This window comes from Schistocerca gregaria, chromosome X (assembly GCF_023897955.1).
Source record: "Schistocerca gregaria isolate iqSchGreg1 chromosome X, iqSchGreg1.2, whole genome shotgun sequence".
NCBI classification, from domain to species: Eukaryota; Metazoa; Arthropoda; class Insecta; order Orthoptera; family Acrididae; genus Schistocerca; species Schistocerca gregaria.
In genome coordinates this window covers 468,848,241-468,863,311 of record NC_064931.1, presented here as the reverse complement: position 1 = coordinate 468,863,311, position 15,071 = coordinate 468,848,241, and the positions used below count along the sequence as shown (strand labels likewise).

General features: G+C 41.3%; 1 protein-coding gene across 10 annotated transcripts in view; it reads right to left on the bottom strand.

The window, feature by feature from the left end:
* The window catches only part of LOC126297914 (thrombospondin type-1 domain-containing protein 7A-like), a 1,219,654-nt gene that overhangs the window by 726,972 nt on the left and 477,611 nt on the right, over positions 1–15,071 (bottom strand). For all 10 annotated transcript variants that reach the window (XM_049989225.1, XM_049989222.1, XM_049989223.1 and 7 more), the window contains one exon: positions 1,074–1,295. In XM_049989225.1, coding sequence (XP_049845182.1) covers positions 1,074–1,295 — 222 coding nt within the window. The remainder of the gene's footprint in view (positions 1–1,073; positions 1,296–15,071) is intronic.

Below are 15,071 nucleotides of genomic sequence, written 5' to 3'. Positions count from 1 at the left end.
GGTGTGTAATTCGCATTATAAAAAACTCAAAAGCGACATGGGTAGCTGCAGCAGCAGACCATAATGCATGTAGAAACCAGGAGGAGGCCTTTATCTATTACTTGACAAATAACGTTTGTTGTTGTTGTTGCTGTTGATGATGATGATGATTGTCTACATCTACATGGATACTCCGCAAAGCACACTTATGTGCCTGGCAGAAGGTTCATCGAATCACCCTCACAATAATTCTCTATTGTTCCACTCCCTGTGTAGTTCGGCGTCAACAAAATATTTTCGTATTCGGAGGAGAAAGTTGGTGATCGAAATTTAGTGAGAAGATCCCACCGCAACGAGAAATGCCTTTGTTTTAATGATGTCCCTCCCAATTCCTGTATCATGTCTGTGACACTGTCTCCCTTGTTTTTCGTTTAAACAAAACATGCAGTGCTTTGTATTTTCTCGATGTACTCCGTTAATCCTATGTGGTAAGGATCCCATACCGCGTAGCAGTATTCCAAAAGAGGACGGACAGGCGTAGCGTAGGCAGGCTCTTTAGAAAATCTGTAGCATCTTCTAAGTGTTCTGCCAATAAATCGCAATCTTTGGTTGCCTTCATCACAATATTTTCTGTGTGTTCTTTCCAATTTGAGTTTATCGTAATCGTAATTTCTAGGTATTTAGTTGAATTTTCGGCCTTTAGATATGATTGATTTATCGTGTAATCGAAGTTTAATGGATTCCTTTTAGCTCTCATGTCGATGACCTCACGCTTTTCATTATTTATGATCTGCGACAATATCTGATAAGAGTCAGAAAAAGATCTCGAAATGACCTGAATAGTAGCTGACGATCCTATTTGTTCCAATCGACGCGCCTGAGGAACGGCTAACTACGTAATTTAAATAAGTGGAAAGCATGATGATCAGCATCCTTGTGCGTTGGCTCTAGACACAGCTTGTGGTCTTCAGTTTTGATGCATTTAACTACCGTAGGGTCTTTCGTCATGTACTTTTCTTCAATGCTGTTAAATTTCTTTACATCAGACTTGATTTTCAGTGCGAGTAAAGCAGTAGGACATTGAAGATACTCACGTGTGGGCAGGCCCTTCCGCCATACATAGGTGCAACGAGGACGATGCGCACGCGCGTTTGGTTGGTGCCGCCAACAACGCAGTTGATGGGATCCTCGCAAGTGCTCCACTCTGAGAAGGGGCCGACCACGCAGTCCTGTGGTCGCGGCACGCTGCACATGCGCACCGATTCCGGCTTGCTCCGATGCGGGACGCAGCTGGAGTCGTCTACGATGCGCTGGGTCTGTTGCAAAAAGTACATATTACCCTGGAAATTTCTACACTGATTAGTTTATCATGATTAAGAACTAATTTATAGATATTTTGAAGGAGTCGACATATTTGGATGCTTCCGTGGCCATTCAGTATTTCTAATACATTTGTAAATTAGCAGATAATGCCTGGGTCAACTGAAATTTGTTATTCGCGATACAGACACTCATGAAACGATTTATCACGATATTTTCAGTAGGTCGTTAGTTCTGTTGTAGAGTGACAAAGACTTCAGATCAGTGTCCTTCTATCATGGTCTGATACTTGGATTTTATCAGAAAGGACATATGTCTTGAATAAAATCCCTTAAGACAGTAGGATGAAAAACTAATATTTGAAGCTGTAGAGAATTTAGTCATTGGACAATTTATTTATTTCCCAGACATAACTGAATATGAAGTAACTGAAATAAGCAGCAGTGCCGTGAACAAGACTGTAAGGGCTGGCTACAAATAAAATAATTGAAAATATATGTTTAAAGAAGCTAGAGATTTACGAGTACCTTGAACAAATAGGGAAAACAGTGTTAATGTCCATGTAAGTATTGTGTTGTCGAAATCTGACTTGCTTAATCACTCGTTTCTCTAAAAGCTGAAGTAGAAGGCGAAATGCAAAGCTATTTTGCTGTTCTGCAGCTAAGAGTATGAACGAAACCTTTTTCTGTACAGTCTGAGATCCTCCTTCACTTGATATAATTTTTCCTACGAAAAGTTTGCAATAGAAAGAAGGAATCCATTAGGCCGGAGGAAGAACAAGGTGTTTCCCATGTCGATTTTATTTTCTACAAGGGAAAAGGCACAGAAGGCAGACACGGCGGACAGCTTGGATATAAGGTATGAGATGGGCTTGTCGCGTTACATTCTCGGTAACACCTTTTATGTGGAAAAATTGCTGCAGACAGACTGTGCAGCCCAGAGTGATAGTGAGAAGTTGTGTTAAGGTGCACTCCGTAAAAAACAATACTATTAGTGCTAACATATGAACACACAATGAGAAGCATACCTTTATCAGTGCTCCTGCACTAAGAAGTCGTCTCTCCTAATTATTAGAAGTGGTTGCAAGACTTGTTGTTGTTGTCGTCTTCAGTCCTGAAACTGGTTTGATGCAGCTCTCCATATTAATCTACCATGTGCAAGCTCCTTCATCTCCCAGTACCTACTGCAACCTACATCCTTCTGAATCTGCTTAGTGTATTCAACTCTTGGTCTCCCTCTACGATTTTTACCTTCCACGCTGCCCTCCAATGCTAAATTTGAGATCACTTGATGCCTCAGGACATGTCCTACCAACCGAACCCTTCTTCTAGTCAAGTTGTGCCACAAACTTCTCTTCTCTCCAATCCTATTCAATACCTCCTCATTAGTTACGCGATCTACCCACCTAATCTTCAACATTCTTCTGTAGCACCACATTTCGAAAGTTTCTATTCTTTTCTTGTCCAAACTATTTATCGTCCATGTTTCACTTCCATAGATGGCTACACTCCATACAAATACATTCACGAATATCTTCCTGACACTTAAAAGTATACTCGATGTTAACAAAGTTCTCTCTTTCAGAAAAGCTTTCCTTGGCATTGCCAGTCTACATTTTATATCCTCTCTACTTCGACCATCATCAGTTATTTTGCTCCCCAAATAGCAAAACTCCTTTACTACTTTAAGTGTATCATTTCCTCAGCATCACCCGACTTAATTCGACTACATTCCATTATTCTCGTGTTGCTTTTGTTGATGTTCATCTTATACCCTCCTTTCAAGACACTGTCCACTCCGTTCAACTGCTCTTCCAAGTCCTTTGCTATCTCTGACGTAATTACAATGTCATCGGCGAACCTCGAAGTTTTTATTTCTTCTCCATGGATTTTAATACCTACTCTGAATTTTTCTTTTGTTTCCTTCACTGCTTGTATAATATACAGGTTGAATAACATTGGGGACAAGCTACAAACCTGTCTCACTCCCTTCCCAACGACTGATTCCCTTTCAAGGCCCTCGACTCATAACTGCCATCTGGTTTCTGCCTTTCGCTCCCTGTATTTTACCCCTGCCACCTTTAGAATTTGAAACAGAGTATTCCTGTCAACATTGACAAAAGCTTTCTCTAAGCCTACAAATGCTAGAAACGTAGATTTGCCTTTCCTTAATCTTGCTCCTAAGATAAGTCGTAGGGTCAGTATTGCCTCACGTGTTCCAATATTTCTGCGGAATCCTAACTGATCTTCCCCGAGGTCGGCTTCTACCAGTTTTTACATTCGTCTGTAAATAATTCGCGTTAGTATTTTGCAGCTGTGACTTATTAAACTGATAGTTCAGTAATTTTCACATCTGTCAACACCAGCTTTCTTTGAGATTGGAATTATTATATTCTTCTTGAAGTCTGAGAGTATTTCGCCTGTCTCGTACATCTTGCTCACCGGATGGTAGAGTTTCTTCAGGACTGGCTCTCCCAAGGCCATCAGTAGTTCTAATGGAATGTTGTCTACTCCCGGGGCCTATTTTCGACTCAGGTCTTTCAGTGCTCTGTCAAACTCTTCACGCAATATCTTATCTCCCATTTCATCTTCATCTACATCCTCTTCCATTTCCATAATATTGTCCTCAAGTACGTCGCCCTTGTATAGACCCTCTATATACACCATCCACCTTTCTGCTTTCCCTTCTTTGCTTAGAACTGGGTTTCCATCTAAGCTCTTGATATTCATACAGGTGGTTCTCTTTTCTCCAAAGGACTTTTTAATCTTTCTGTAGGCAGTATCTATCTTACCCCTAGTGAGATAAGCCTCTACATCCTTACATTTGTCCTGTAGCCATGCCTGCTTAGCCATTTTGCACTTCCTGTCGATCTCATTTTTGAGACGTTTGTATTCCTTTTTGGCTACTTCATTTACTGCATTTTTATATTTTCTCCTTTGATCAATTAAATTCAGTATTTCTTCTGTTACCCAAGGATTTCTACTTACCCTCGTCTTTTTACCTACCTGATCCTCTGCTGCCTTCACTACTTCATCCCTCATAGCTACCCATTCTTCTTCTACTGTATTTCTTTCCCCCATTCCTGTCAATTTTTCCCTTGTGCTGTCCCTGAAACTCTGTACAACATCTGGTTTAGTCAGTTTATCCAGCTCCCACCTCCTTAAATTTCCACCCTTTTGCAATTTCTTCAGTTTTAATCTACAGTTCATAACCAATATATTGCGGTCAGAGTCCCCATCTGCACCGGGAAATGTCCTACAATTTAAAACCTGGTTCCTAAATCTCTGTCTTACCATTATATAATCTATCTGATACCTTTTAGTACCTCCAGTATTCTTTCATGTATACAACCTTCTTTTATGATTCTTGAACCAAGTGTTAGCTATTATTAAGTTATGCTCTGAGCAAAATTCTAATAGACGGCTTCCTCTTTCATTTCTTAGCCCCAATCTATAGTGACCTACTATGCTTGCTTCTCTTCCTTTTCCTACTGTCGAATTCCAGTCACCAATGACTATTAAAAATTCGTCTCCCTTCACTACCTGAATAATTTCTTTTATCTCATCATACATTTCTTCAATTTCTTCGTCATTTGCAGACCTAGTTGGCATATAAACTTGTACTACTGTAGTAGGCATGGGCTTCGTGTCTATCGTGGCCACTATAATACGTTCACTACGCTGTTTGTAGTAGCTTACCCGTACACCTATTCTTTTTATTCATTATTAAACATACACCTGCATTACCCCTATTTGATTTTGTATTTATAACCCTGTATTCACCTGACCAGAAGTCTTGTTCCTCCTGCCACCGAACTTCACTAATTCCCACTATATCTAACTTTACCTACCCATTTCCCTTTTTAAATTTTCTAACCAACCTGCCCGATTAAGCGATCTGACATTCCACGCTCCGATCCGTAGAATGCCAGTTTTCTTTCTTCTGATAACGGTTTCCTCTAGAGTAGTCCCCGCCCGGAGATCCGAACGGGGGACTATTTAATCACCTGAATATTTTACCCAAGAGGACGCCATCATCACTTAACCATACAGTAAAGCTGCATGCCCTCGGGAAAAAATACGGCTATAGTTTCCCCTTGCTTTCAGCCGTTCGCAGTACCACAACAGCAAAGCCGTTTTGGTTAGTGTTACAAGGCCATATCAGTTAGTCATCCAGACTGTTGCCCCTGCAACTACTGAAAAGGCTGCTGCCCCTCTTCAGGAACCACACGTTTGTCTGGCCTATCAACAGATACCCCTCCGTTGTGGTAGCACCTACGGTACGGCTATCTGTATCGTTGAGGCACGCAAGCCTCCCCACCAACGGCAAGGTCCATGGTTCATGGGGGAAGGTTGCAAGACTTAACAGTCTAAATTATGGTGTTGCCACGATTGCACCACTGTGCTACATGCAGACGTAATAAGTGCAGCCATTACGACGCAATTGGCGTGTCATTTTAACCAGAGACGGGAAGTATTTGCAGAAGTGTCTTTGACATTATATGGTCAACAGCACTGCTCACAACAAGGTAAGCTACAGACTATTTATTTGTTAGTCATGTAAAAAGAGAGTTGTGTAAGTGTGTCTTTGGTGTCTTTATGTCTAAAGGCTGTGACTGTTTCATTTCAAGCACCCATTTCATTTTACTTAGCTTCTACATCAAAATTTGTCATTGATGGGTGTAATGGCAGTAACAGTAATTCCAAAGCTATAGTCAATCTAATGAGACAGGGTAGTCCACCTTTTTGATGGATCGCTTTGTTGCGGTACTTGAGTAAAAATTTGCTTGAAGCCAGTTTCTTAAAGTTTCAGGTATATATCAACTTTATTCAAATGACAAATATTGCCAAAAAATGTTTTTAAAAACGGCATAAAATAACGAAAGAAATTCGATAAATATCTTGTCAGCTTCATCCTGATTCTAAGAAGCAAGTTTTAACTTTACTAAAACTTAAATAACTGTTCCAAGTTCAATGAAGAGGTTTAAATATAGACAGCAAATTCTACAGTTGAATTTCAGGAGAAATTTCTCGAGGTGAATTTAGTCACAGCTGCTGTTCCAGTGGTGAATGTAGTCACTATGTTTAGCGGAAAACATAAATTTTCCAAACGATAGTGCAACTTAAGCAATGAACTCCAGTGAATATTTTATTGCTAAATACAACGACATAATAGTTTGTCTGCTTGAAGCTTCAGAATGAGTTCGAGAGTCAAATTAAAAATCAGTTGGGTAATACGCTGTCAAGATTAGTCAATGAGAGCATTATAGTTTAACATAGTGTTCAAAGTGTTAATACGAGGGTAAGTCAATTAATACGCGCAATATATTTATCTTTCTGTTTATTTTGGTAGTACTCTGGCATTACGTTAATGGCGCATGCTTTGTTTATTTGTTGTTATGCCTTTGCAGTTTTCAAGCTGCTAAGTTAGTTTCGTTGTTGCTGCCGTGTTGTTACTCATGACTGCTCCGCTGTCTATTAGCACCAAAGAAGAACAACGTTCAGTGGATCGTTTTTTGTGGTCGGAAGGCGTATAGGGGCCGAAATTCATCAAAGACTTTCGTTACAGTACGGGAAAGTGTTTTTCCACAACGGGGTGTCTACGAATGGATTGAAAAATTCCAAAATGGTCTCACAAGTGTTACGTACGATGAAGGAGCCAAAAGGCCGTTTACTACCACAAATGAAGAAACCATTGAGCGTTCACGTGAAATGGTTCTCTTAGACAGACGATTAACAATTGACGAAGTAGGACAACGTCTGAAAATTAGGTGCGGTTCTGCCTACGAAATCATCCACAACAGACTTGGGTTTCATAAAGTATGTGCAAGATGAGCCCCAAAAAACTCACATAGTTGGATAAACAGACGCTCTTGGACGTCTGCAAAAAACATTTGAATCTGTATGGTAAAGAAGGGGACAGCTTCTACGACAGGATCATTACTGGTGATGAAAGATGGATCCATCATTACGAGCCGCCTGCCTCTGGTAGCCGAGCGGTTCTAGACGCTTCAATCTGGAACCTCGTGACGGCTACGCTCGCAGGTTCGAATCCTGCCTCGGGCATGGATGTGTGTGATGTCCTTAGGTTAGCTAGGTTTAAGTAGTTATAGGGGACTGATGACCTCAGATGTTAAGTCCCATAGTGCTCAGAGCCAACCCAACCGTCCGCAGGAAAACTGATGCTACGGTTTTTTGGGACCCATAAGGTCCAGTACTGGAACATTATGGGGAAAGGGGCACAACAATAGACAGTGTACGTTACAGTGAGATGCTTACTGCTAAAGCCTGCAATTAGAAGCAAAAGCCGACGATTGTTGTCAAAAGGTGTTGTGTTATTGCACGACAATTCCCGTCCGCGTAGTGCTCCCCGCACTGCTGAAACGCCCCAGAAACTCAAATTTGAAGTACTAGACCAGCCTCCATATAGTCCCGATCTTGCCCCTTCTATCACTTTGGTCCACTCAAACAGGTATTAAGGGGCCTTCGATTTGCCTCGGACGAAGCAGGGAAAGAAGCGGTACATTCCTGGCTCGCAGTTCAACCTAGAACCTTCTTTTATGAGGGCATCAGGAAGCTTGTACAACGATGGATTAAATGCGTTGAAACGCAAGAACAGTATGTCGGAAAATGATGTTCTTGTAAGTTTCCTATTTGCTTACAATAAAATTGTGTAACTACTTTGCGGTTAATAATTGACTTACCCTCGTATTATTGCTTGGATTCGAATTTAAACGTCGAGTCAGCGAGTGAATGTGGTGGCAGCTGGCTATTTCCTCGTAGCTTGAGTCGTGGCAGTCAATGGGAGAGGCCTTTCTACATTTTTTTTTAATTATAAACATGTCGTTATTATGTCCAGCCTATCTCAGTGGTAGCGGTAACAGTACAGCTGTGGGAGATTATTAGAGTGTGATACATCGGCGTAATTTGGCGATGTCTTGTGATTTTCTACAGGTACATGCAATTATGTAGAAACACTACTATGTGGTTGTTTTTAATTTTACACTGCTTTCTCATGTACAGAGTAATGCCATAGTGTCAGATTGTTCTTAAGTGCCAGATAGTGACGTCATTTTTGTGTAGATGGATGCCCACATGTATTTCACACATTCAGTGTAATGTCAACGTGTCTGGGCATCCATGACATCATTTTTGAGCCATGAAGTATATTAATGAAGATAATTCAGTCATAACTGCCCAGATACATCACCCAATTGGACTAGAAGATTTGGGAAAGGTGAGGGGGAGATGTTGGCCATTCTTCGGGTCATAATTTATCGTAATTAGGTCATAAATTAGACTTACATAAACGTAACATAAGAGTAAAAGTGACTAATTTATTTGCATAAGGGTCTCGAGCCATAGGGCAGGTCTCCTTATATAAGGAGAACAATGGGACTTATTGTTACAGAACGCATTCAGTAATACTACTGACCTATGAATGACCACAGACTCCGCTGTTGTCACTGCTCTGATGTTTGCAAACAGTGTCTCTAAGCATCGTACCAAGGAATCAGAGTAGATGTGAATATATTCCCTTGGGAATATACATAGACACACTTTGTAACCGAGTCCACATATTGTCAATAGTGGTTGCTGGAAAACCGCTTCAATGAAAGTTTCCGGCAAGCATATCCAAACTAATGTATTGAGAAACACGACACGCGAACGTGCAGCCCACTGAAATGGAAGTACACGCCGCATTTCAAAGAAAAATTGCAAATTATTCGTCGCCCACTGGAGAGCATTATCTTATTAAATTATGACATATGTAACTGTCTGTAGGAGCGTTCCCTATGGGTTCGCGTTCAGAATGCATTCAGTATTTAGGAGTCTATACAACACTGTTCGTGAGCAATGCTGCTCAAATTGCAGGCTGCTCTTGATGGTGAATATTTTAGCGTCTACGTCCATCACTGAATAACTAGTGGAAGTGGGCCTCACCAGAAAGCATAATACTTTGTTACTCAGCATAATGGTGACAGTGTTTATGAGCCTACTGGGGAGTGGTACGTTTCTGTGTTGTGTACAAAGAAAGTCTTTGCAATGACGGTCATGCCACCTGTCATGTCCGCAGCATTCTGTTCGGAATCATCCCTCTTGATGTGCTGGGCGCCAGCAGAATATTTTGAAGCGAAGCTGCAGACTCCATTATACTTATGTGGCACGATGGCTCCGATACCATACTGTGTTCACATTGCGTGCTCAGAAAATACACCTGCTTGTCGCAGCGCACGACGTCGGCGAATCGAGGTTGGCTCAGAAGTCTCTCCAAGTCTGACTGAACGGGATAACGCAGTGGTCAGCCCACTGGATCTGCATCCTGCATTCGGGAGGGTGACGATTCAAACCCGCGTGCGGCCATTATGATTTAGGTTTTCCGTCATTTCCCTAAATCGCTTATGGTAAATGCCGGGATGGTTCCTTCGAAAGCGCCTGGCCGCTTTCCCTCTCCATCCTTCCCTAATCCAAGTTTGTGCTCGATCTCTAATGATATCGTTGTCGACGGGACGTTAAACATTAAAATCCTCCTCCTGCTGCTCCTCCTCCTTCTCTTTCCTAGTCTGGCCATCATGTAATCCAGATGGAATACTCCCACGCCTCCAATAATTTTACAGGTGTATCTCCCACTACAGATATATTTGAACCACGTGTTCGATATTATTAGCTGACTTAGTAGTAAAACTCAGATATTAATCCTACTCCTGAACCCACATTTTCCCGTGACTCTGCCTTCTATTACCTCTTCTGCTTAAACGTTCCAATCACCGAGGATTATTAGATTTCCGTCTCCCTTCACGTATTGCATTAAACTTCAAAATCCTTATATACCTTCTCTGTCTCTTCAACTTCTGCTTCTGACATGGACGTGCATACCTAAATTATTTTTGTTGAAGTTGGCTTGTTGTAGATTCTGATGCGAATAATCGTAACAATGAAATGTTAACAGTAGAGCACTCGATACCCAATGTCGCTATTCATGACGATTCCTATTCCCATTACACCGTTTTTTGCTGCTGTTGCTATTGCCCTATATTCATTTGACCAGAAATCCTTACCGCGCTTCTATTTTACTCCACTGCCAACTACGATATTTAGATTGAGCCTTTACATTTCCCTTTTCAGATTTAATACCATCCTTGTCACATAAGGATTTCTGACATTCTATGCTCCTACTCTTAGAAGATTACCCTTTTACTGGCTATTCAATCTTTTTTTCATGGTCATCTCCCACTTAGCAGTCCCCTCAACGAGATTCATACCGAGCCTCCTCTTATACCACTTAAAAGAGTATAATAACACTTTTTCAGTTACAGGCCACATATTCTGTGGATACACATTGTGTATCTTTGATGTAGTGCTTTCCAACACCAGCATTCTCATAATGTTGATCTTTCCTGATTCTCCTGGCTTCCATGGAGCAGTTTCTCACCCCAACGGTAAGAGAGGGCCGGGAACAGTTCAGTTTTCTGCTCCTCCTTCCTTAAAAAAAAAAAAAAAAAAAAAAAAAAAAAAAAAAAAAAAAAAAAAAAATGGCTCTGAGCACTATGCGACTTAACTTCTGTCATCAGTCGCCTAGAACGTAGAACTAATTAAACCTAACTAACCTAAGGACATCACACACATCCATGCCCGAGGCAGGATTCGAACCTGCGACCGTAGCGGTCGCTCGGCTCCAGACTAGCGCCTAGAACCGCAAGGCCACTCCGGCCGGCCTCCTTTTAAAAAGGCCGTTGGCATAACAAGGGTGATGCCTCCTTATAGCGGATGTCTTCAGTTCCACTGCTGGTTATTTTTATTCAGAATGTTAGCAATGGCATGGCTTAGAACCCGGACGCAGGACGTTCTGATTATTAGTCGACACTACCCGTCAAGCGCTGTCACCACTGTGGCATTACGTCTCGTCGTTGGCCTATTACAGTCCACAGTGGTCTGCGAAGACCCCTGTCCGGAAAATATTCTTAGTTTCGACGATTGTCCGAAGACGTCGGGTTTGTCCGAATCGAGGTAGTTTGAGTACACTCTTGACAAGGTGTCACGTGAAAATCCCATATGCTGTACGAGCTCAGAAGTAAAATGTCCTTTATGTCGGACATTCACAATCAGTTTCAAATTAAATTAATACAATGAAATGAATACCCTCAGCAGTACGCAGGCGTTGGTATACGTCAACGGGGAAAGTTGAAAAAGTGTGCCCCGACTTGGACTCGAAGGCGGGAGCTCCTACTTACATTGCACACACGCTATCCATCTGAGCCTCCGAGGACACAGAGGATAGTGCGACTGCAGGGACTTATCTCTGGCACGCCTCCCGTGAGACTCACATTCCCAACTTATTGTCCCGCACTATATTCGTAGTGCCCCTGCCCAATACAATCATTACTCGCGGCTATACCAATTCCCGTAAGAGTTCAGGCAATGTTTGAGCAAACGCACAGAAGATGGTAAAATGGCCGGTGAGCCTTAACTATATATATGAAGATGATATCTGTTCTTTCGGACATGTCCGAGAGAACAGATACCATCTTCATATTCACAATCAGGTCACGATCTTCAGCTCTGACATAGTGCATCTTGCCTATCCGGGACTCAAATATATTCACGTTAAGTGCATTAAAGTAAAAGCATATTTGCTTATTTTATTGACATTGAATCGGATAAATTATTGAAGTAAAAGAACAATACAGTTCACTATGCCATTATGTTTGAAAACCATTAGCTGTTGAACCAAGCATTGCACATGGAAAAAATTATGTATTCTATTTCCTGACGGTATATAGCGACATCCTGAGCATTATTCCTCCTCAATAACTCTGTTTTCACAGCTGTCACACCTTCAGGGGAAACTGATCAATAGATGCTTTCTCATTTTGAGTTACATATAGAAGTCTATCCTCCCCCCATGAATCATGGACCTTACCGTTGGTGGGGATGCATGCATGCCTCAACGATACAGATAGCCGTACCGTAGGTGCTACCACAACGGAGGGGTATCTGTTGATAGGCCAGACAAACGTGTGGTTCCTGAAGAGGGGCAGCAGCCTTTTCAGTAGTTGCAGGGGCAACAGTCTGGATGACTAAGTGATCTGGCCTTGTGACACTAACCACAACGGCTTTGCTGTTATCGTACTGCGAACGACTGAAAGCAAGGGGAAACTACAGCCGTAATTTTTCCCAAGGGCATACAGCTTTACTGGTATGGTTAAATGATGATGGCGTCCTATTGGGTAAAATATTCCGGAGGTTAAATAGTCACCCGTTAGGATCTCCGGACGGTGACTACTCAAGAGGAAACCGTTATCAGAAGAAAGAAAACTGGCATTCTACGGATCGGAGCGTGGAATGTCAGATCGCTTAATCGGGCAGGTTGGTTAGAAAATTTAAAAAGGGAAATGGGTAGGTAAAGTTAGATATAGTGGGAATTAGTGAAGTTCGGTGGCAGGAGGAACAAGACTTCTGGTCAGGTGAATACAGGGTTATAAATACAAAATCAAATAGGGGTAATGCAGGAGTGGGTTTAATAATGAATAAAAAAATAGGTGTACGGGTAAGCTACTACAAACAGTATAGTGAACGTGTTATAGTGGCCAAGATAGACACGAAGCCCATGCCTACTACAGTAGTACAAGTTTATATGCCAACTAGGTCTGCAAATGATGAAGAAATTGAAGAAATGTATGATGAGATAAAAGAAATTATTCAGGTAGTGAAGGGAGACGAAAATTTAATAGTCATGGGTGACTGGAATTCGACAGTAGGAAAAGGGAGAAAAGCAAACATAGTAGGTGTCTATAGATTGGGGCTTAGAAATGAAAGAGGAAGCCGTCTTTTAGAATTTTGCACAGAGCATAACTTAATAATAGCTAACACTTGGTTCAAGAATCATAAAAGAAGGTTGTATACATGAAAGAATACTGGAGATACTAAAAGGTATCAGATAGATTATATAATGGTAGGACAGAGATTTAGGAACCAGGTTTTAAATTGTAGGACATTCCCAGGGGCAGATGGGGACTCTGACCACAATCTATTGGTTATTAACTTTAGATTAAAACTGAAGAAATTGCAAAAATGTGGGAAGTTAAGGAGATGATACCTGGATAAACTGACTAAACCAGAGGTTGTACTGAGTTTCAGAGACAGCATAGGGGAACAATTGACAGGAATGGGGGAAAGAAATACAGTAGAAGAAGAATGGGTAGCTATGAGGGATGAAGTAGTGAAGGCAGCAGAGGATCAGGTAGGTAAAAAGACGAGGGTTAGTAGAAATCCTTGGGTAACAGAAGAAATACTGAATTTAATTGATCAAAGGAGAAAATATAAAAATGCAGTAAATGAAGTAGCCAAAAAATAATACAAACGTCTCAAAAATGAGATCGACAGGAAGTGCAAAATGGCTAAGCAGGCATGGCTAGAGGACAAATGTAAGGATGTAGAGGCTTATCTCACTAGGAGGAAGATAGATACTGCCTACAGGAAAATTAAAAAGACCTTTGGAGAAAAGAGAGCCACTTGTATGAATATCAAGAGCTCAGATGGTAACCCGGTTCTAAGCAAAGAAGGGTCTATACAAGGGCGATGTACTTGAGGACAATATTATGGAAAGGGAAGAGGATGTAGATGAAGATGAAATGGGAGATAAGATACTGCGTGAAGAGTTTGACAGAGCACTGAAAGACCTTTGTCGAAACAAGGCCCCGGGAGTAGACAACATTCCATTAGAACTACTGACGGCCTTGGGAGAGCCAGTCCTGACAAAACTGTACCATCTGGTGAGCAAGATGTATGAGGCAGGCGAAATACCCTCAGATTTCAAGAAGAATATAATAATTCCAATCCCAAAGAAACCATGTGCTTACAGATGCGAAAATTACCGAACTATCAGTTTAATAAGTCACAGCTGCAAAATACTAACGCGAATTATTTACAGACGAATATAAAAACTGGTAGAAGCCGACCTCGGGGAAGATCAGTTAGGATTCCGTAGAAATATTGGAACACGTGAGGCAATACTGACCCTACGACTTATCTTAGGAGCAAGATTAAGGAAAGGCAAATCTACGTTTCAAGCATTTGTAGGCTTAGAGAAAGCTTTTGTCAATGTTGATAGGAATACTCTCTTTCAAATTCAAAAGGTGGCAGTGGTAAAATACAGGGAGCGAAAGGCTATTTACAATTTTTACAGAAACCAGATGGCAGTTATAAGAGTTGAGGACCTTGAAAAGGAAGCAGTGGTTGGGAAAGGAGTGAGACAGGTTTGTAGCCTGTCCCCGATGTTATTCAATCTGTGTATTATGCAAGCAGTGAAGGAAACAAAAGAAAAATTCAGAGTAGGTATTAAAATCCATGGAGAAGAAATAAAAACTTCGAGGTTCGCCGATGACATTGTAATTCTGTCAGAGACAGTAAAAGATTTAGAAGAGCAGTTGACCGGAATGGATAGTGTCTTGAAAGGAGGATATAAGATGAATATCAACAAAAGCAAAACGAGGATAATGGAATGTAGTTGAATTAAGTCGGGTGATGCTGAGGGAATTAGATTAGGAAATGAGGCACTTAAAGTAGTAAAGGAGTTTGGCTATTTGGGGAGCAAAATAACTGTGATGGTCGAAGTAGAGAGGATATAAATGTAGACTGTCAATGGGAAGGGAAGCTTTTCTGAAGAAGAGAAATTTGTTAACATCGAGTATAGAATTAAATGTCAGAAAGTTGTCCTGAAAGTATTTGTATGGAGTGTAGCCATATATGGAAGTGAAACATGGACAATAAATA